Source organism: Plasmodium malariae (assembly GCF_900090045.1).
Source record: "Plasmodium malariae genome assembly, chromosome: 11".
NCBI lineage: Eukaryota > Apicomplexa > Aconoidasida > Haemosporida > Plasmodiidae > Plasmodium > Plasmodium malariae.
The window spans coordinates 2,096,255-2,119,372 of record NC_041785.1 but is presented as its reverse complement, the minus strand read 5'-3'; the positions used below and the strand labels follow the sequence as shown (position 1 = coordinate 2,119,372).

At 24.4% G+C, this 23,118-nt stretch overlaps 7 protein-coding genes across 7 annotated transcripts; 3 read left to right on the top strand and 4 right to left on the bottom strand.

The window, feature by feature from the left end:
* Positions 1–3,126: 3,126 nt before the first annotated feature.
* Positions 3,127–3,537, top strand: PMUG01_11052600 (histone H3 variant, putative; the record flags this gene model as incomplete). Its single annotated transcript, XM_029006196.1, has 1 exon — positions 3,127–3,537. One exon carries the CDS (start codon positions 3,127–3,129, stop codon positions 3,535–3,537), a length of 411 nt encoding a protein of 136 aa, XP_028862710.1.
* Positions 3,538–4,067: 530 nt separating this feature from the next.
* Positions 4,068–4,734, bottom strand: PmUG01_11052500 (peptidyl-tRNA hydrolase PTRHD1, putative; the record flags this gene model as incomplete). The annotated part of the gene is made up of 2 exons (XM_029006195.1): positions 4,068–4,338; positions 4,634–4,734. The coding sequence occupies 2 exons, from the start codon at positions 4,732–4,734 to the stop codon at positions 4,068–4,070; spliced, it is 372 nt and encodes a 123-aa protein (XP_028862709.1).
* Positions 4,735–6,047: 1,313 nt separating this feature from the next.
* On the top strand, positions 6,048–7,243 carry PmUG01_11052400 (conserved Plasmodium protein, unknown function; the record flags this gene model as incomplete). Its single annotated transcript, XM_029006194.1, has 3 exons — positions 6,048–6,079; positions 6,223–6,351; positions 7,144–7,243. The coding sequence occupies 3 exons, from the start codon at positions 6,048–6,050 to the stop codon at positions 7,241–7,243; spliced, it is 261 nt and encodes an 86-aa protein (XP_028862708.1).
* A 440-nt stretch (positions 7,244–7,683) lies between these two features.
* TK (transketolase, putative) lies at positions 7,684–9,705 on the top strand (the record flags this gene model as incomplete). Its single annotated transcript, XM_029006193.1, has 1 exon — positions 7,684–9,705. The coding sequence occupies one exon, from the start codon at positions 7,684–7,686 to the stop codon at positions 9,703–9,705; it is 2,022 nt and encodes a 673-aa protein (XP_028862707.1).
* Positions 9,706–11,311: 1,606 nt separating this feature from the next.
* On the bottom strand, positions 11,312–15,547 carry SPT5 (transcription elongation factor SPT5, putative; the record flags this gene model as incomplete). Its single annotated transcript, XM_029006192.1, has 1 exon — positions 11,312–15,547. The coding sequence occupies one exon, from the start codon at positions 15,545–15,547 to the stop codon at positions 11,312–11,314; it is 4,236 nt and encodes a 1,411-aa protein (XP_028862706.1).
* A 3,187-nt stretch (positions 15,548–18,734) lies between these two features.
* PmUG01_11052100 (SNARE associated Golgi protein, putative) lies at positions 18,735–20,045 on the bottom strand (the record flags this gene model as incomplete). The annotated part of the gene is made up of 3 exons (XM_029006191.1): positions 18,735–18,880; positions 19,150–19,713; positions 19,889–20,045. The coding sequence occupies 3 exons, from the start codon at positions 20,043–20,045 to the stop codon at positions 18,735–18,737; spliced, it is 867 nt and encodes a 288-aa protein (XP_028862705.1).
* A 1,955-nt stretch (positions 20,046–22,000) lies between these two features.
* Positions 22,001–22,267, bottom strand: SDH3 (succinate dehydrogenase subunit 3, putative; the record flags this gene model as incomplete). The annotated part of the gene is made up of 1 exon (XM_029006190.1): positions 22,001–22,267. The coding sequence occupies one exon, from the start codon at positions 22,265–22,267 to the stop codon at positions 22,001–22,003; it is 267 nt and encodes an 88-aa protein (XP_028862704.1).
* Between the last annotated feature and the right edge of the window lie 851 nt (positions 22,268–23,118).

Below are 23,118 nucleotides of genomic sequence, written 5' to 3'. Positions count from 1 at the left end.
AGAAACAAAAAAAAAAAAAAAAAAGTAAAAGAAACCTTGAAATTTTTGAATCATTATAATTTTTATTTAGACCTTATTTCAAATAGGATTTTTTTATAAATTTCTTATAAACGAAAATGTATTTATCTCCCCAAAAGATAACATACATATATATACATATGTTTGCTCTTTTACTACACATACGAATATGTTCTTACATATCAGGTTTATTGCTAATTCAGGACAAAAAAAAAAAACTATAGACATAACAGGCGAACTACAGGGATCGATGCATACTTCATTGTTTTGTTAGATTTATATATATTAGAGATTAATTATTTTTATTTTTTATTCTCTGTTTTTACATTTGTTTTTATTTCTTAATTTTTAATTTTTAATTTTTTTTTTTTTTTTTTTTTTTTTTTTTGCATAATAATATGCTACAGCAAGCCAAAGATATTAATGAGCCACTGCAGATCGCTATAATACTTTTTATTCCATATTAACACAACATTTATGTGAAAAATACATTGCCAGAATAGGATACTCCAAAACTTTTCCTGCTTTCTTATAATATTCAGTAGTCTTAAAAAAGTGTAATATTATTTGTAACAATTACTTAACATATACTTATGGTTTTTAATAATGGCAAAAAAAAAAAAAAAAAAAAAAAAACCCTCAAACAAATCTCGTTTGAATTAAATCATTATAATAGAGATAACTTATTTGTGTATTAAACGAACTGTACGCATAAAATATGTTCCCATTTGTACGTCATAAGGACACATGTGTTAATAACATAATAATTCATTTTTTAAAAAAACGTTAAATTGTACACATATATGCATATACATATATATACAAATACTGTTCATTTTGCAAATTATTTTGTAGCAGCTTTCTCATTTAAATACACTAATTCACTTCTACTTACATATGAACCTGCGTTTACCTTTCTCATTCAGATGAAAAAGTAAAATGATACGATATATTGACACACAAGTTGAAATTAAAAAGCATTCAATCATTTTACAAAACGTTATGTATATCTATATATATATATATATATGCATGTACTTCAATCCTCGCGCACACAAAAATGTTCATGTACTCACATAAATAAAAAAAGGGAATAGAAGCATATAAACAGTGTAACATGCTTCTTTATAATACGAAAATAGATTTAATTCTTTTTTTTTTTTTTTTTTTTTTTTTTTTAAACCCCTTCTGACATTTGTGAAAAAACATAATTCCATTAACTGGCTTATTTTGAATTCAGTAAAAATTTTTATGTGGAAAACTAAAATACATAAAATCAGAAAAGCATTTTGGCATAAGTACATATATTAAAATTTGCATACAAACCTATATGTACATATATACATATATACATATATGCATATATATATATATATATATATATATATATATATATATATATATATATATATATATTACTGAATTTTTTCTCAAATGCTCTTTTTCGATCTTTTCATTTAGTTCAAATATATGATATTGTAAGAAATAATGTTCATCAAGTATTCATCTTTTAATTACTAGAATATTTACATATACTATCTGCGCACGGATGTTCTACGTATATTATAAGTATATATATATATATGTACATATTTGTACATGCAAGAAAAACATTTTTAAAATATATCACCAAAACATTGGTCCTGTTTTAAAAAAAAAATATAAAAAATAAATGAACTATTACGGCGGAATACAAATTCCGTCTCATAAAAAATAGTAATCATTACGGTGTAATTTTTCTTAGTGTAATTTTGTAATGGTGTCTTTAAATATTTTCTTATTAATGGGAAAGTAAAAGACGTATAATTAATTTATATGCCATATATAACATTTAGTATTTTTGACCAACATAAAAAAAAATGCAAGGAGATATTGTTTATATTTGCATATAAAAATAACGCTTGCGTATTTCTCTAATTTTTTTTTTTTTTTTTTTTTTCTATTCCAAATTTGGGTTAAGATATTTTATAAAAAAATTCTGCTGACTTACGCTACTTATATATGTATAGGAATATATACATGTATTTCGCTTGAATATATACTTTTACAAGGTTAAAACATACATCATTTAACACAATGATTAAATGCAAAAAAAAAAAAAAAATTAATTAAAACTTATTTTAAACAAAATGTAATAAACGCATCTATGTGCAATCATGTTGCACCCGCAGTGCCAAAAAAAACATTATCAGCACATTTATATATATATATATATATATATATAAAATTAAGAAATTCTGTGAACTCGATTTTCTTATTTTTTATGGTTTATATATAAATATATGTATACATATGTATGCACTATATATATTCATAATGTGTATGCATTATATATAAGCATACATAAATATATAAATATATATATCGTAAGAGCTCTTAAATCATTTATTCAAAATATATATATGTTATATATATATATATATTAAATATATAAATATATATATGTTTAACATGAAGTTACTCAAGATACATGGTGAAAAAAAGGCAAAAGATACTGAGTGCATTTAGTAAATTGTCATAACTACAATATATAATGCACATACATAAAAAAAAATATATATATATATGCAAATACATAGATATTATATAGATATTATTATATATATATATTTTTTTTTATATATAAACATATAACTTTTGCATTAAAATTGCATTTTTTTTCCACATTTTTAGTAATTTTTTTTTATGCATGATCATAATTTTTTTTTTTTATGCACATTCGCGACTATTCACATTAACAGTTCAGAAAAAATAAAATGTTTTTTTTTTTTTGTCAAAATTTATTTTAACCATAATTTGAATTATATAAAAAAAAGAAAAAAGCACAACGCATTTAAATATTTCAGAAAAAATTTTAAAATAAAAAACCTGCAGATATATTAAAAGTGAAAAATTAGTTAAACATATATATATATATATATTTTACACTATTGCAAAATACTTTTTTTTTTTATATAAAAAATACTTATACATCATTTGTCATATATACAAGAAAAAAGAAAGATATATTTTTTTTCTGTTAAATATAGCACATACACACACACACTGTGTATATATATATATATATATATATACATATATTATATAGCTTAAAACAATACGTTAAAAATGGCACGAACAAAACAAACAGCAAGGAAATCAACGGCTGGTAAAGCCCCAAGAAAGCAGTTAGCTTCGAAAGCAGCAAGAAAGTCAGCTCCAATTTCGGCAGGTATTAAAAAACCGCACAGATATAGACCAGGAACTGTGGCATTAAGAGAAATTAGAAGATACCAAAAATCTACGGACTTATTAATTAGAAAATTGCCATTCCAAAGATTAGTAAGAGAAATTGCTCAAGATTATAAAACTGATTTAAGATTTCAGTCATCAGCAGTTATGGCACTACAGGAAGCAGCAGAAGCGTACTTAGTAGGACTTTTTGAAGATACGAACTTATGCGCCATTCATGCCAAGAGAGTTACTATAATGCCAAAAGATATCCAATTAGCTAGACGTATTCGTGGAGAAAGATCGTAAAGCAGAAAAAATATATCAACAATACATGAACAAACAAGGAAAAGTTTATATGTTGATTTAAGATTCTTTATATATATATATATATATGTATATATATACATATATATAATTATTATTTACATATAATATTCCTTTTAGTTTTTCTTTTTTATGTTATAGCATTCGTATCATATATATAACAGTTTATTTTATTTTATTTTTTTATATGACGTAAATTTTAAGGCTTCACTAGAAGCCATTAATATAGAACATGTACCAAATAGTTATATGTTTGGAAAATTTTTCTTATATTTGTATAATAATTTTTTAAAACACATATACGTAAATATGAACATTCATATGTACATATATACAACATGTAACATTAAAAAAAAAAAACAAATAATAATAATAATAATAATAATAAATGTAAATTAAAAACTGTTCGTTAATGGAAGAAGTTTTATGCACATTATTTTGTAAGTTTAATTATATGTTAAAATAAAAATAAGAATATGGTATAACACACATAAAAGGGATGTAGCGTCTTTTTATAACTTTCTTAATAATTGATATTTTTTGAAATAATCTTTTACAGTATCCTTATAATATGGTTTTATTGCAACAGCTGACAACACATTTTCTGGATACTCAATCCAAATTTTATATTTCAAAGATTCTTTATCCAAAACACTTGATAACTTTTTTAGCTCATTCGAGTCGTCAACTTTTAAAATAATCTTATGCATGTTATTTATTTTTTCCGCCGATATATATTCTTTTACTATTTGATCGTCGATGTTCTCAGCTATCACTGCAATGCTATTAAAAAGAGCGCCATGCATGTATCTGTGTATGAATATGCGTATGTATTTATATGTGCAAAAATATACACAAATAAACGTACATATACGTATATATATATATATATATATATATATATATATATATATATATATACATATACTCATGTGAGATATCCTACAGATGATCTATATGCTACGTTACTTTGGTAATATTTTTACAAACAGTAATGTACATAGGTGATACTTATAAGAATATTTTTTTATTTTTTTGAACATATATGCTATGTATTATACATTTGTACATATCTTACCATGCATGACAAGCTTGCGCTATAATAGATCCTAAAGGCCATTTTTTATCTAAAATTTCTTTATTTATTAAAATATATTGAACTATTGTGTTTTCTTGCATTGTTGTCCTTAAATTACCCTTCTTGCTAAAACTTTTTCGGTTGACGAAATGTTGTAAGTTTTATATACTCGTTAATTAATGTATATAAACGTATACAAAAGCACACATTATACATATATATATTTTTATGTTGACGATTAATAATTTGTTTATTTTTATTTTTTATTTTGCCAAATCGTTGATGAAAAGTGATAAAAAGATGAATTTGCTTCTTTTCCTTTAATCATTCATACAAAAAGAAAAATCAGTAGATATATTTGTTGATATGAAATTTACAGAATATATATATATTAATATTACGTAAAAAATGACCAACGTCAAATAATTTAATAATAAAAAATGGGCAGATTTTATTTAAGAAAAAAACTAATCTATTATAACTAAAATAACGTGGCATTTGTTCAACGTGGGTATAAATGTACATCCTTTCGTTTAATTTCGTTCATTCTCATTTAAACCCTTTTATTAAACCTACGCATTCATACGTACATAAATACAAATATACATGAATACGTATTTACATACATATATAGCTGCATACGATTCATCTATATAACATATGCCTGCGACGTTTTTATCATTTTTTAATATTATCCTTTGAACTATACCTTCTACTTTTCTTGACATTATAGAATAATAATTATACGCAGCGCTTTTGCTGCACTATATCTATATATAGATATACAAATGTATAATCGCATAATCCATACATGTAGTGCTCCTTCATGACGTAAGACGTTTATAAACACAAATATGAAGGTGCTTAAATGTTTTTAGCTTTAAAACTGTTTTTCCTTCTTTTATTTAAAATTTTTAAATTTATAGTTTTCCTTAATACACTTCTTGATGTTTATTTTGTATGTATTTGTATGTGCGTAGATATATTTACATTATACATAGGTTTTTTTTCTTTTCTTTTCTCACATTTTTCTTTTTCTTTTACTTTTTCTTTTTCTTTTACTTTTTCTTTATTTTCTTTTTTTTACTTTTTCTATTTCTTTTACTTTTTCTATTTCTTTTACTTTTTCTATTTCTTTTACTTTTTTTTTTTTTTTTTTTTTTTTTTTAAGTTAAATATCAGTGTTTGCAATTAAGATTTAAAATATACAAAAAATGCGTAACCACGTATTTTATACTTATATATAAATATATATACATTCATTTTTATATACCTCTATATAAATATATGTGCGATATCATCTATATACAAAATAATTAAAATTCTAAAAATAAACAAAATTAAATATTAAATATATTTAGCTGGAAATACATAAAGATTTTTATTTCAGCGTACTTTTTTGCAAGAAATATTTATGAAGGACCCGGAGTATAACATGATTACTCAGTAATGAACCATTTTGAATTTTGAAATACATAAGAATATATGTTTGTATGTAACTCCACACTTTTTACGTATACAGTACATAGGTATATATGTATATACGTGTTATAGAGATGTTTAAATACTTTACTTCTTTCCTTGTACAGCACAATAGAAGTCAATTGTTTGTCTGATAATCACAGTACTATTTTATATAAATGTTTATCAAGCGATGAATCATTAAAACACAATGGAATGTATAAGCACGTATACGTATCTGGCAGCTTAATAAAAATGTAATAAATAATACACCAATATTTTAAATCTCTATATATCGTTATATTTTTTTATTTATTTTTACAAGTTGTATTATGTATTCATAACAGTCATTTTTAATATGTTATTATACAATGAGCTGTTATTTAACTTTTTGCGAATATGTTTTCCATGCCATATGCATATGCATATATATATATATATATAAATATATATATATATATATATATATATATATATAAATATAAATATATATATATAAATATATATATATTTATACGTGTCAACACGACATAATTTTTCTTTTCAAGTGACTACATTTTTTCCTCTCCCTTTTTGACATATATGAACGAAATATTGTATACATTTATATATATTATGTTACTACGAAAATGTTGCAATATGTATATTTGAATATACACCTACATTTTATATTTATATTATATATACATGCGTACTATTTCCTGTGGTATGTATGTTCACGCTGTTACTGTTGCATAATTTAAGAATTGTTTTTTGTTTTTTTACATGACCATGCAAGCTTTTTTGTTTTTTTTATGAAATATCATAATGACCATATTAAAAAAAGAACTCAAGAATATATAAATACATGAAATGATATATTATACAACCGTTAACAGAATAATAAATAAATAAATAAAATATATATCAAGTATATATATATATATGTATGAATAAATATATAAATATACTTATGCATAAATAAATATGTATAATTAAAGAAAAAAAAGAAAATAACATACATGTAGTTAACCCACTTTTACAATAATAATTTTTTTTCCCCTTTTCAGCGAATTGCAGAGTAATACATGTGAAGATATAAGATATAAAGCTAAAAACATTTACGATTATTTACAATTTTTTTTTAAAACCATAGAAACGTTTGTATAAAAAATTAATTTAATATATATATATCTACATATACGATATATTTTTAACTACTGGGTTTTTTTTTTTTAATTTTCACTGTGTTTGTTTAAGTTTTAATTTTTTAAGTTATAACAGTTTCCACTGTTCAAAAATAGGAGAGTACAAAGTTAAAAAAAAAAAAAAAAAAAAAACTTCGATAAAATAAAATAAGATAATATAAGGTAAAATAAGATAAGGTAAAATAAGATAAAATAAGGTAAAATAAGATAAAATAAGGTAAAATAAGATAAAATAAGGTAAAATAAGATATAATAAGGTAAAATAAGATAAAATAAGGTAAAATAAGATAAAATAAGATATAATAAAATAAAATAACTAAAAGTATTATAAGGAAAAGGTAGTAAAATTTTTTTTGCACACCTATTGCGTAACCCAAACAGTAGTAATAAAACCATAACTGTATGATCATCATGAATGTCGAACTAGACAAAAAATGCATCAACGAAATTCGCATGTTATCGGCCGAATTGCCTCTACAAGCTAATAGTGGCCATCAGGGAGCTCCTATCGGTTGTGCACCTATAGCCCATATTTTATGGGCATATGTAATGAATTATTACAATGAAGATACGAAATGGATTAACCGAGACAGGTTTGTTTTATCGAATGGACATGCTAGTGCACTGTTATATACAATGTTATATTTGACAGAACAAGGATTAACTATGGAAGACTTAAAAAATTTTAGACAATTAGAAAGTTTAACCCCAGGTCATCCAGAAAGGCATATTACCAAAGGAGTAGAAGTAACAACAGGACCATTAGGGCAAGGTGCAGCAAACGCAGTTGGAATGGCAATATGTGCTCATAATTTAGCAGAAAAATATAACACAAAAGAACATAAACTTTTTGATAATTATGTTTATGCTATATGTGGAGATGGATGTATGCAAGAAGGCGTTTTTTGTGAAGCAGCTTCTCTTGCAGGTCATCTAGGATTAGGTAGACTAATACTACTATATGATGACAATAAAATAACAATAGATGGAAATACAGAATTATCTTTTACGGAAGATATTCAAAAGAAATTTGAAGCATTAAATTGGGAAGTTAAAAGAGTAAGTGATGGAAATACGGATTTTCAAAAAATTTTACATCAAATAGAAGAATGTAAAAAAAATTTAAAACAACCATCTTTAATCATAGTTCAAACAACTTGTGGTTTTGGAACAAAAGTTGAAGGAACATGTAAATCTCATGGTTTAGCATTAAAAGAAGAAGATATAAAAAATGCTAAGAAATTTTTTGGTTTAGATCCAGAAAAGAAATTTTACATCTCAGATGAAGTAAAAAAATTTTATAAAAATGTAATAGAAAAGAAAAAAGAGAATTATATGAAATGGAAAAAAATGTTTGATGATTTTACTTTAAAATATCCTGAAGTAGGTCAGGAAATTTTAAGAAGATTTCAAAATGAATTACCGTATGGTTGGAAAGAAGTATTACCTAAATATACAACTATGGATTCACCAGGTGCTACAAGAAATTTGTCAGGTGTTGTTTTAAATAGTTTAAATAAAATATTACCTGAATTAATAGGAGGAAGTGCAGATTTATCAGAATCGAACTGTACATCATTAAAAGATGAAAAGGATATAACGAAAAATTCTTTTGCAAATAAATATATTAGATATGGTGTAAGAGAACATGGAATGGTTGCAATTACAAATGGAATATATTCATATGGAGGGTTCAAACCTTTTTGTGGTACTTTTCTTAACTTTTACACATATGCATTTGGTGCTTTAAGATTATCAGCATTGTCAAATTATCATATATTATGTATTGCTACACATGATTCTGTTGAGTTAGGAGAAGATGGACCTACACATCAGCCTATTGAAGTTTTATCCTTACTTAGATCAACCCCAAATTTGAATATAATTAGACCAGCAGATGGAAACGAAGTATCAGGTGCATATCTAAGTCATTTTACAAATTCTATGGGTCCAACTGTTATAGCATTATGTAGAAATAAAGTACCACATATAAAAAACACATCAGCAGAAAATGTATTAAAAGGTGCATATATATTAGAAGATTTTGATGATTCAAATGATAAACAAAAAGTTATCATAAGTGGTTGTGGATCTGAATTACAGTTATGTGTTGATGCAAAAAATATTTTAACAAATGAACACAATTTAAATGTTCGACTTGTTAGTTTTCCCTCTTGGACCTTGTTTCAAAAACAAACAGAAGAATATAAACACCATGTTATGATGCATAATAATCCTAATATAGTTAGGTTTTATATTGAACCAGCATCTACTCATGGGTTCGATACTTATTTTAACGTCTACATAGGTATTAATCAGTTTGGCTATTCAGCACCTAAAGATAAAATATGGGAGCATCTGGGTATCACGTCGAATCATATTGTTCAAAAGGTGTTGACATTTATAAAAACAAAGTTAAAATGAAATATGCGCCCTTTCCCGCTGTGTACCCGTTCCAGTGGGGTTATAGAACACATAGGGGTAAAAGCTTTCACGAATGGGAGGCATGAAGAATGGGAAGAGTGATGAAGAGCAGAAGCAAGAAATGGAAGAAGCAAGGGAGCGAAAAATATACAAAAAACAAAAAAAAAATGCGCATGTTTGTCCTTACGTGTACCGAGTTGTGCAGCATGTGTATATACACATAACTACACTTTTATCGCTTACACATCATATACTGCTACACACGAGTAAAATAGTCCGTATATATTCTCTACCTTGTACTATATGCGTATATGTAAATGTTGTTCAAGAAAAATATATTAGAATTACAATTAAACTTTTTTTTTTTTAAATAGTAACCACATTTTATACAGAAAATTATTACATTAATTTTCCCCACCCCATCGGTCTCAAATTTTTTTTTTTTTTTTATTGATATAGTGTAACAGTTATAATTAAAATTATAAAATTTAAATCCACTTTAAAAACGTTGAAAATAATTGAAGTATTACATAAATTTTACTTGACTTAAAATAATGATGAAGTAAATCGAATTATTACAGCCACAATTTTACTGTGTTTAGCGGAACTTTGCATTTTTCTTCATTCGTGGAAAAACTGTGTGCATACATAATATATATGTATAGATCAATAAATCTATATATATACTTTATCTATTATCTCCCTATCTATCTAAATATCTAAATATCTATCTATCTATCTATATATATATATATATATATATATATATATATATATATATATATATATATATGGGGGTAAACGTGGGCATCTAACCCTTTTGCGCCTTCCTTTTTAACGTAAATTTAACTCATCAGTTATAAGTTTTTATTTTAAAAAAAGTTTGTATATACATATATGCATATATATTTTTGCGTAAAATGTTTTATCATTTCACTATGCAGTAGAACATGGTATACAAATATTGTATGTATATGTAGGTATATGTATGTATATGTAGGTATATGTATGTATATGTAGGTATATGTATGTATATGTAGGTATATGTAGGTATAAGCATGTATATGTAGGTATAAGCATGTATATGTAGGTATATGTAGGTATAAGCATGTATATGTAAGTACATGTAAGTATATGTATGTATATATGCATATAATACCCAAAAAAAATAACATTCATCAGTTTGATAGGGAAAATAATAAATACATGTGAAAATAAAACAAAATAAAATGCATACATTAAAAATTATGCAAACTTGGCATGAGCGTGTGTGTGCGAAAAAAAATGATAAATTTATTATGTAATAAATATTATTTCACTATTTCTCTACGCTCGTGCAACTATATGCAAATGTTAATATATATGAATGTACACATACGCATGCACAGTTTACCGTTTTTGCTGAAATTTGCAAACCCCTATTTTCACTTCAACATTCATTTCGAGGAATAGCTTTCCTGTTGGTGCAAATGAAGATATGTCATAGTTCCGTTTTCTTTTTTTCATCAGTACCCTTTAGTATTACTTTTACACATTCGCGCATATACATATGTATACACATATAATACACATATATACTTACATGTAATATAAGCACCGTTGAGAATTATGCAAAATTCTTTTTATACATGAAAACCTTCTGAAGGGCATATGTTACATTCCCATGGGGAACATTCACTTGAACTTCATTATTTTGTATATCTATGACTGACCCCTCGATAACTTTTTCTAAATCTACAATTATAACCTCCTCACCTTTTTTACTCGGTTTTAATGGAACAACCGCATCAGAAACGATACTAAATGAAGTTTTGTCCGTTTCAATTTTTAAAATAGTGTATGTATTTTTTTTTATAACCTCTTTAATCCTTCCTATTTCATTGTAAAATGGCCCCGGGGTAATTACCTTTATCATTACACCTGCAACTAGCCAGCTAAGATATTCTTGATCGTTATCCCAATTACTTCTCCCCCTATTACTACCTCCTCTATTATTATTTCCCTCTTCATATCCATTGTTTGTTTCTTCTTTTCTGCCATCCCTACCTTCTTCCTGTGCGTAATTTTTATCCTTTCTTCTACTATAATCCTTGTTCCTTTCTCTTTCATTTTCTTCATCATAATTCGAAAATAAGGAACCCCCCTTATTCTTGTCTTGATATTTTAAATCAGTGTACTCTTCATCCGTATGATCTTTTTTTTTGCTATATTTTCTATTAACTTCATCATATTTATCTTTTTTGAACAAATTTTCTTCCTTCTTTTTGTAAGTATTATTCATATCCCAACCACTGGGCTTGCTACCATAATGACGATTGTCATTGCTATTATTATGACTACTAAGATGCTTCTCCCCCATATAATGACTATCGTAATTTCTGTCTTTAGTGTAAATCTTGTGGTAGGAGGAACCGCTATTCTCCTTCTCGTCCTTCTCCCTCTCCTCCTCTTCCCTTCTGAATATATGTTCTTTTTTATTATGTATGGAGGTGAGGGATACATTATGCCTGTCCTTCTGATCAGTCAATTTTGGGATAACAAATTTTTCATGTTCCTCGTGTTCTCCATACACGTAGTTGTTTCTATCCGTTTCGTTACTGTTTCTTCTCTTGTCATTGTTGTAGTAATAATACCCATTATTAGCAGTTCTTTCCCTTTGTTTATGGTTATTGTACGTGCTATATGTACTACTAGTATGTTTTTCGTCATACTTTGCATTAGTATCATTTTTCCTCCTATCGAATATACTTCTTTGATTTTCATTGGACAAAGGGGAATCATACTTTTTCTTATCATCGAATCGTTGACTCTTTTTTTCATACTTTTCTTCTTGTCTTCTTTTTGAGTCTACTGTATTTTCACTTCCTTTTAATTTCTCATCAAAAATGTTGTTGTCTCTATACGCATCAGCAATAGCACATTCTATTCTTTTTTGCCTAACTGTCTTTGGCTTAATTTTTAAGAGTAGAGTAAATTCATCTCTTTCTGCATCTATTACATCACCTAATAGTCCTTTATAAACACCTGTTAAAATTTTAACTGTTTTTCCAATAAAGGACTGAAAATGATTTTTCCTCGTAAAATTATTTGTTCTAAACAAATTATTATGAGTTATGATTTTTTTTTTTTCATTGTTATTTCCTGATAATATAGAATTTTCACAATCTATAACTACAAAACCATTATCTTCAATTTTTTTATTTATTTTTGCAAAAATTTTATTTTTCCATATATAATTAACTATGGCTAATTTATTTCTATGCATTCCTTTAACTATTTGTATAGTATCTTTTGCTTGAATTATGTTTCCATTTTCATCTTTACATACTTGTCCTATTGCTGACCTTTTTGTTGTAATGGCACCAATGGTTGTATGCAAAATTTTACTATTACTTGTTAATACACGAATGTGTTTATTTTTATCAATATAGGTTAATACACCAATTTGTCTATCACTTAATTCTATTAAATCTCCTATGGAGAATCCATTAAGGGTATTAATACCTCCTAACCCTTCACTAGTACTATTAGTAGTAGAACCTGTTAAATCTTGTATAGATGATCTAAATTCGGTGTTTAATGAAGGGGAAAAAATAAGTGCTACATTCTCTTTATAATCTAGTAGGGATATAAGACCACTCTTTCCTTTATGTATACCATTAATAACAGTTACATTATCACCTTCCATAAAATATTTTGTAACATCTGTAGGCATAAATTTAAATTCTTTAGCTATATTATCAGGATTTATTGTTAACATATTTTCATTAACACTTGTTATAGTTCCTATCAAATTGAACAATTCTCCCTTCATAATTTTTACTCTTTCTCCTTTTTTAAATAAATGTAAAGAATTTTTATTTATAAATGCTTTACTGATATGTAAGTTAATATCATCTTCATTCGTAATATTTTTATTAAATTCACGTATTTCTGTTAATGTGATATTAGCATTTTCACTAATTAAATATTTTATATTCATTTTCTTTAATAAATATCCATTCTCCTCAAAAATATTGTTTTGATATTTTATAGTTCTTGGATATGGACCATGCTCAATGACTCCACCTATTTGCTCAATTTCATCTCTATCAAAAAATTTTTTTAAAGGTCTCTCTTTTTTTTTTTTCCTTTTCACTTGTAACGCTTCATCTAATAAATCTATTTTCTCATTTGGAAAAATTCCACTCCGATTATTATTGTTCATATCATATTTATCATTGTTCATCATATAATATGAGTCATGTTTGTGAATGTTATCATCAAATAGGGAAATCCCCTTATTAATGGACACTGACAAGTTGTTACTACTATTATTATTATTATTATTATTATTACTATTATTATTATTATTATTATTACTATTATTATTATTACTATTATTATTATTATTACTACTATTATTATTATTATTATTATTATTATTATTATTATTATTACTATTATTATTATTATTATTACTATTATTATTATTACTACTACTATTATTATTATTACTATTATTATTATTACTACTACTATTGTTATTATTCATATTGTAGTTTTTTTCTTTTTTAAAATTATTATATTTATCATAAAATATTCTTGGAATTAACCTAACAACAGCATAGATTCCCTTTTCATGCACTTCAAAAATCTGACCTATATCATCCATATATACTCCTCTTTTTATTCTCACATATTCATTCACCTTAGGTATAATTACTTTCGAATGGCACATGGCAAATATGGATGTTAATTCTTGTACAGGTACAATTGTTATTTCATTTAAATTAATAAATTTAAAACCTAGTAAAAAACGTTTTAACATATACAGACTGTCTGCCTCTATGTATATGTACCCTTTTAAATTATCTGATACATATATTCCTTTAATATTAAAATCATTATCTTTTAATTTCATATATTTATAATATATACCCATAGCTAGATTTCTTTCCACATCATTTTTAAATAATTTAATTAACCACATTTTAGGACTATCAAAAGTACTTAAACATTCCCCTTCATCAAAATATTCATCATCTACTGACATTTCTTCATCTGTTAATGTTTCCCCATCTGTTAATGTATCTTTTATTTCTTTTTCATTTTCATATCGTTGGGATAGTTTATTTATAGCTTGAGCTAAATGATTTGTTCCACTTTTTAATTTTGTTTCATACATATTCTTTTTTTCTAATTTTTTAGCTTCTTCAAACTCTTCAATATAGGAACTAGCATACTCCTCTTCCTCCTCATCATCTCCAACTTGTGCTTCTGTATCTAAAAAGGTAGAAACGTATTTATTTTTTGCCAGTTTCCTTTTTTTTTGCCCTATTTTATTTGATTTTCTATCCATATATTCTATATCGTTTTCTACATAGTCCTCATCCTCTTCCTCTTCTTCCTCCTCATCCTCTTGAGCTTCATTGTCCATATAATATGACGACATATAATTATCTTTTTTCCTTTTCTTTTTCAATTTGTGGTGTTCTGCACCTCTACCGTGCTCCTCGCCCTTGCCCCCTTCATTATATACCCTCCCATCATGAATTATACTCTCATCATAATTTACACTCTCATCATGATTTACACTCTCATCATGATTTACACTCTCATTATAACTTACGCCCTCTTCATCATTTGAACTCTGTTCCTCGTTTATACCCGCCTCACCCTTTTCACTCAGTTCATCATCTTCATTTTCTCTGAACAGAATTATCCCATTCATTTCTTTCTCATTTTGTTGTGTTGCATTATGTGCCTTCCCTATTTCTTTCTTGTGAACATTTTCATATTCCTTTACATTTTCCTCTCCTTCATTTGCGTTTTCACTGACTATTGTTTTATTTCCATCCATCCTTTTTTACCATTTATTCGTGACTTATCTTTTTTTTCTTTTTTTATTTTTTACTGCCTTTGACTTTATTAGTTGTCACTAATTTATTTTTTTTATATTTGGCACTATTTTTATTTGGCACTATTTTTATTTGGCACTATTTTTATTTGGTGCTACTTTTATTTGGTGCTACTTTTATTTGGTGCTACTTTTGTTTGGTGCTACTTTTATTTGGTGCTACTTTTATTTGGTACTACTTTTATTTGGTACTACTTTTGTTTCATTATATAATCCTTTTATATTCATTCATAATCTTTCCCCATACATTAACTACATTTTTTTTACCTTCAACATATACACCATTCAAATGACTATAAAATAGTGTTAGCCAGGTTTTACTATATATATATAATTATGTATGTATGTATGCATGTATTTATATATATATATATATATGTATGTATAATATATATATATGTATAAAATGAATGTATAATATGTATGTATAATATGTATATGTATAATATGTACATGTATAAAATGAATGTATAATATGTATGTATAATATATATATGTATAAAATGAATGTATAATATGTATATATATATATGTATAAATGAATGTATAATATGTATGTATAATATATATATGTATAATATGTATGTATAATATGTATGTATAATATATATATGTATAAAATGAATGTATAATATGTATGTATAATATATATGTATAAGTTCTACTCCATATATATCATCATATATATGTATGTGCCATTTTTCGAAGCGCAAAAACTCACTCTTCCAAAAAAGCAGTATATTCAAATATTACCAAATTAAAAGGAGAAAAAAAAAAAAATTTACAAATGATTACATAAATGAGTACATAAATGATTACATAAATGAGTACATAAATTAGTACATAAATTAGTACATAAATAAATATATAAATAAATACATAAAAAATACATAAACAAAATACATAAAAAAATACATAAAAAAATACATAAAATAATACATAAAAAAATACATAAAAAAATACATAAAAATACATGTAAAATATGACTTCAATGAATACATATATAAACAAAAGGACAACTTAACAGTGGAGTTATATACCAATTATAAAAAAAATATTTTAATTTGCTTTTTTTTTAAATTCATATACGTACAAAATAATGTACGCAACAGGAACAAATGGTAATTGCTTTTGCTGAAATAATAAAGAAAGAAGTAATGCATATTGTGTTACGCAGTATTATACGTACATGTATATATATTTATACATTTATGTATATGTATATGCATATGTATACGCATATGTAGATGTATATGTATACGCATATGTACATAATAAATTGTTACTAATTTAAGTTAAAATTAATTCTCTGCATATACGGATTTAAATGCATTTATAAGCAATACTTATCACGCAAAAAAAAAAAAAAAAAAAATATAAATAAAATGAAGCAATAATTGTAAATAATTTATAATTTCTCATTCCTTTGCTTGCAAATTAATTTTCAGATGTGCTATTTGTTTTTATGTAAAAAAAGCTTTTTACTTTCTGTAAAGTGGTATAACGCGATGTAAAGCGATTTAACGTGATGAAACATAATGTAAGTGTTTTTACATATTTATACATTTTTCCTTTTGCATAAAATATTACATAGTAATGATGCTTTTTTTCCTCTATGCATATTTAATATTTTTATGGACGAACAAGGAAATGCTAAAGATTAATTTTTTTTTTTTTTTTTTTTTTCTTATAAAAACAGAATAAACAGGTTACTTTATTTTGCAAAGACTCTCTTGATGGGGAAATACACGTACATACGTATTCATATAAACGTACATTATACATATATATATATATACATATATATGCATTTTATGTGAGCTAAGGCCGAATTTTGAAATAGATTTGCCTCAATTAGAGATTATACCTTAAACAAAATCAGAAGAGCTTAAGACATTTGCATTAATTTGTTCATGTTCATTTGGTAGCATATTTGCGTATATTTGTATATATGGATATATTTAACATTCCCACAAATATAGGCAAATATGCAATTCAATTAACACGTGAACATTCGCTAAAATGAAGTGTCCAAACACTATAAAACATATGGTAAAAAATGTTTGAAGTGTACAACATTATTATTACAATCATTACTATTTTGATCATTACTATTTTGATCATTACTATTTAGATCATTACTATTCTTATTATTTGATATTATTTTTCCAGTACAACAAATTTGTAACCTACAAAATAAAATAATTCATGCGCATTACTTTATTTTTAAATCTCTTTTGAGCAACTATTTTATAAGTCGTTTTAACATTTTTTATGTCACGTTTGTACACACTTTTTTGTATTTATTTCAAAAGGTGTAAAACGTATTTATACAGAATTAGGGAAAAAAAAAAAAAAAAAATGTATATATTTTTATTTACACCTATATTCACGTTTATATTTTAGTATCTCAAATAACAAAAAAAAAAAAAAAAAAAAAAAAAAAAAAGTACCATTGGTACCATTCATGGCTTATAAAACAATTAAAAAATGGAAGTTATTTAAATTATAAATAAAAGAACGAAATAAAAAAAAAAAAATGTTCAGACATATACATTTAAAAAAAAAAAAAAAAAAGCACAAAAAAAAAAAGAAGACGAAGATGCAAAATATAAGATAACAAAGCTTTATATATTATAATAACATAATTGAACAAAATGTTTTTTGTTTAGGAGTTGCTTACAATAACAATAAATGATAAAAATGTATAAATTCGTAATTACGAAAATGGTATATAAAATTACATATGTTTAAATAAGCTAATTGCGTAAACAAATAAATATGCACTTACATATACATATGTGTGTATGTATGTATGTGTATATGCATGTATGTATATGTATATGCATGTATGCATATGTATATGCATGTATGCATATGTATTTGCATGTATGCATATGTATTTGCATGTATGCATATGTATTTGCATGTATGCATATGTATTTGCATATGGGGATTCACATAAAACAAAGTAAAATCTTTTATATTACTAATCTAATGAAATAACGTAAGTTATACTTTTTATTATTTCTATAAAATTATTAAAGAATTCATATCATCTACGTTATTACTGATATGACTACTACATTACTATTATTACTAATTAACATTAACCAAATTTTGCTAATTATTACCTTGTCTGAATTCTCATATCCTTACACTTATAATTTATAACTGTTTGAAAAAGTAAAAGCAACACTATAAACGTTATGGACATATAGAACTGATTCGTCATATTAACAGAAGATATACTGTTAATTGCTTGACCTACAGAAACTACAAAAAAGCGTGTGCATTTTATGTTTATATAAGTATACATACATATATGCATATATATAAACATATGTGCGCATGTACGTATATATATGCATGTATTTAATTCCGCCTTTTGTTACTGAAAATGTGAGCAAATATGTGCAATCAAAAAACACGGAATGCCATAATGTATAAAAGTACAAATATAGTAATAATAACATAATATTAAAAAAAAAAAAAAAAATTTTAAATAAAAGGAACAAACTGTTAATGTTCAATTCATGAAATACCTAATATTATAGTATTCGGTAAAATGCCTATATATGTAGCTAAAAAAAAAGGGACAGCAGGAAGTTGTACACATGCCCCAACTAAGTTTATCACAACATTTGGAAAAACAGGGGTTAATCTTAATATTGTTACATAAACAAACAAATCTACATTATTTCTTACTCTTTTATTTAACTCCCGATTAAACTTAATAAGCTGTTTTTGAAAAAAATAATTTATTACTGTTCTTCCATAATACTTAAAAATTACATAAGTAATAAATGGTGCAAGAGTTGCTAATATGGAACAATAAAGTATGGAAAAAATATAATTATAAAATGCTCCTATTAATATTGTTATAACACAACCTGTGCCAGCCATCCACCATAAAAATATTGGAAATGATTGATATAAAATATATAATAATGATAACAATAATAATAAAACTAGTTCATGTTCATTTTTGTATGAAATTAAAGAATCGTATAATATCCTTACTTTCTCTTTATTTTGTAAATTTATTATATCTTTAAAACTTTTAGGTATCAAGGTTCTTAAATTGTTCTTACTTTCTATGCTAAAACCTGTAAAGTTAATTTTAATAATGTTCCTCAGAACGGTGTATATATATATATATATGCACATATGTACATTTATATGTACATGTTTAAGCATATGTAAACGTATATGTATGCAATTTTTTTTTTAACGTATGTTCCTTGACCTATAGTATCATGTAATTTTGCCTATTTTACTTACCCGGTATTAAACAAATATACACAAGTACTATTAAGACAAATAATGCAAATATTACTGAATAGTACAAAAAATGCAACTTAACTTCTTTGCTTTTTATTTTTTCAACGTCTAATGTATATGTTTCACTGGCCATAAGTTTTTCCTTCTCTTTTATCATCTTTGATACTTGATATTTTTAACTAAAATTACAACTAAAAAAATGTTTGCTATAACCTGACCTACTAAACTATACAAGTTAATAGTTCAATTCAAAATTTTATGTCCTTCGTAAATATGTGCATGTATCTAAATGTACATACAATTATATATATAAATACATATATATAAATACATATGTATATATACATAAATACATACACATAAATACATACACATAAATACATATGCATAAATACAAACAAGTCAGTACAAATATATATATATATATATATATATGTAATGCGCATTAATCCATTTACCTATATATTTGTATTTGTTTCTGCGTTCCTTTTTACTTTTTTTTAAAATTTTTTATATATTTACGTCCTATATCACATTATTCCATGTAATAATAATAAATCTTAAAAATGAAATATATGACGAGCAATAATTATAAAATTAATTCAAATTTTTTTAAACAGTATTTTGAAATTTTAGGAAGTCACGAATAGAACAATGAATTTGTTTATTTGCTATATACATAAATATAAACACTGTTACATAAATATATGCAATTTAAAAAAAATAATAATATAAAAATATTTTGAATAAACAGTAAGAAATATACTTTTTTATAGTTTTAAAAAACATTACATAAAACTGCTTATGTAAATATAACATTAATAAACATGTTATGTGATATATCATCGTCATCAAAACAAAAAATATATACTCACTTTTTTTAAGTACTCTCTTAGGTCATTTTACAGTATTTCTTTTCTTTAAATTGGTATTATATAAATAAATTTAATAAAAATGTATTTGTACAGTGGGCAAAAGACTTCTGTATAGGGAAGTCAATAGAATACTGAATAACATGGGTGAATTTTCGTACCTCTAATATAATTGCTTTAAATAAATAAATAAATATATATATATATTATTATATTCTATTCATATATTCTGTTATTTTATTTTATTATATTTTATTTTGTTGTATTTTGTTATAATACACTGCATTTTATTATAATATTATATTATTATTATTATTTTTTTTTTTTTAATTAAAACGATAAATTCTCATTTTGCTTATACATTCATAATGAATTTTGCAACACTATATTTTCCTAATTATAAGATAAATCTAGGCATTTTATTTTACATTTTTATATTTCGTCTCTTTTCAAAAAAAAAAAAAAAAAACGAACAAATCTTACCAGTTATTTCCATTTTTTTTTTTTTTTTTATTATTTCTCCCCAAAAGAGTTTACAAATTTGTACAACTATTAAATTTTAAAATGAAAAATTATTTTATTATTTTTTTTTTCTTAATATCTCTGAAATTTGTAACTATATTAATTTGGTAAACGGAGTTAAGTTTAAAAAAAGAAAAAAAAAAATATAAGAAGCTATTGAAAATACGCAAAATATTTACAACAATTTAAAAATAAAAGAAATAATGAAAATTAATATTGCTAATTAAAAATTGTAAAATAACAATTTGGACATACAAATATACATGTGTATTGATATAGATACTGATAGTGATATATATAGATACATATACGTACAAACTCATACCTATCTTCAAACTAATCCATTTCCTTTTAAAGTGTAATATATATTGAAGACTAGAATAAAAAAAAATTTACAACTCTGCTTTAATTTGTATGGTGTATATAGATATGTAAAAGCTTCGTAAAAATATATCTTTATACCTTCTTACCTTCTATTTAATGTGCTACGTTAAAAAATATACATAAGATATAATTTTTTTCTATATACATAATTTTCCTTTTTTATTTCACAGGAATGAATAAGCGCTCATGTATTATTGTGCAAAATAAAAAAATATTCCCTTCAAATTATTCTCTCATTATTTTGAAATTATTATCTCACATTTATCAATGTTTGCAAGCGTAAGAAAATTCTTTTTTTCCTTTTTTTTTTAAATATATAAATGTGTTTTCTTTTTTAATCGTTTTTTTCTTCTGAATCATCTTTCATAAAGTAATCGAAAAATGAAAATATTTTATTAAAAATGTAATAATAATTTGTACCTATGCAAATACCTATTACTAAGCCTATAACCAAACCAGTTGAAAATCCCAAAATAGGTTTTGTAGCTTCTTTTTCTATTTCATCCAATTCTTTTGATGCAAAATAATGACTTAAAGATGCTCCACCCAAAAATAACGCTGGCAAGTAAAATGCATTCCGTAGTACAAATCTTTTTGGCATATTTTTATTTTATCTATTTTCATCAAAATATAAGATTGATTTTTTTTTTTTTATAAGTAAAACATATATTTAAATCAGCTATATATGTATACACACTTACGTTCTTTTATATTTTATATATATGTATGCTTTTAACACAACATAACGATTTTTTACCTTTCAATCAGGCATTAATACTATGTTGAAATAAAAAAAAAAAAAAATTAAATTAAATTAAATTAAATTAAAAGGCCTCACATTAATGTCATTATTCACGAACACTTCATAAATGAGAGTTATATATATATATATATTTATATGTATATGCTTTTCCGTTTATTGTAATAATAAAAAAAAAATACATGCGTATGTATATATATATTTGTATGTAGTACCGTATGTACGTATTTATGTATGTATATGTTCCTATCTATGCGGATGAGGCACATTATCAATTTGAATGGATAAACATGAATTTTGAAAAAAAAAAACAAAAAACAAGTGATTCAAAAGCATGCCCAATGAGCAAATTTTCTCTTATTCCTCTAAAAAGGGAAAGCATACTTGTACTCTACATTTAAAATTATTTTCCTATTATACGTTGGAATAATTTGTTACTCAAACTTTTACAAAACTTGACGAAATTTGCACCATAAAATTCTATATCAAAAAAAATAGTAACATGAAAAAACATAAAAAAATAAAAAAATGATTAGTATATTTAAAATTTTACAGAAGAGTTATTTATATTCGTATTTATATTTATATTCGTGTAAGTGTTTATGTTTGTATTTATGTTTGTGTTTGTGTTTGTGTTTGTGTTTGTGTTCATGTTTGTGATTGTGATTGTGTTCACATGTGTGATTGTATTT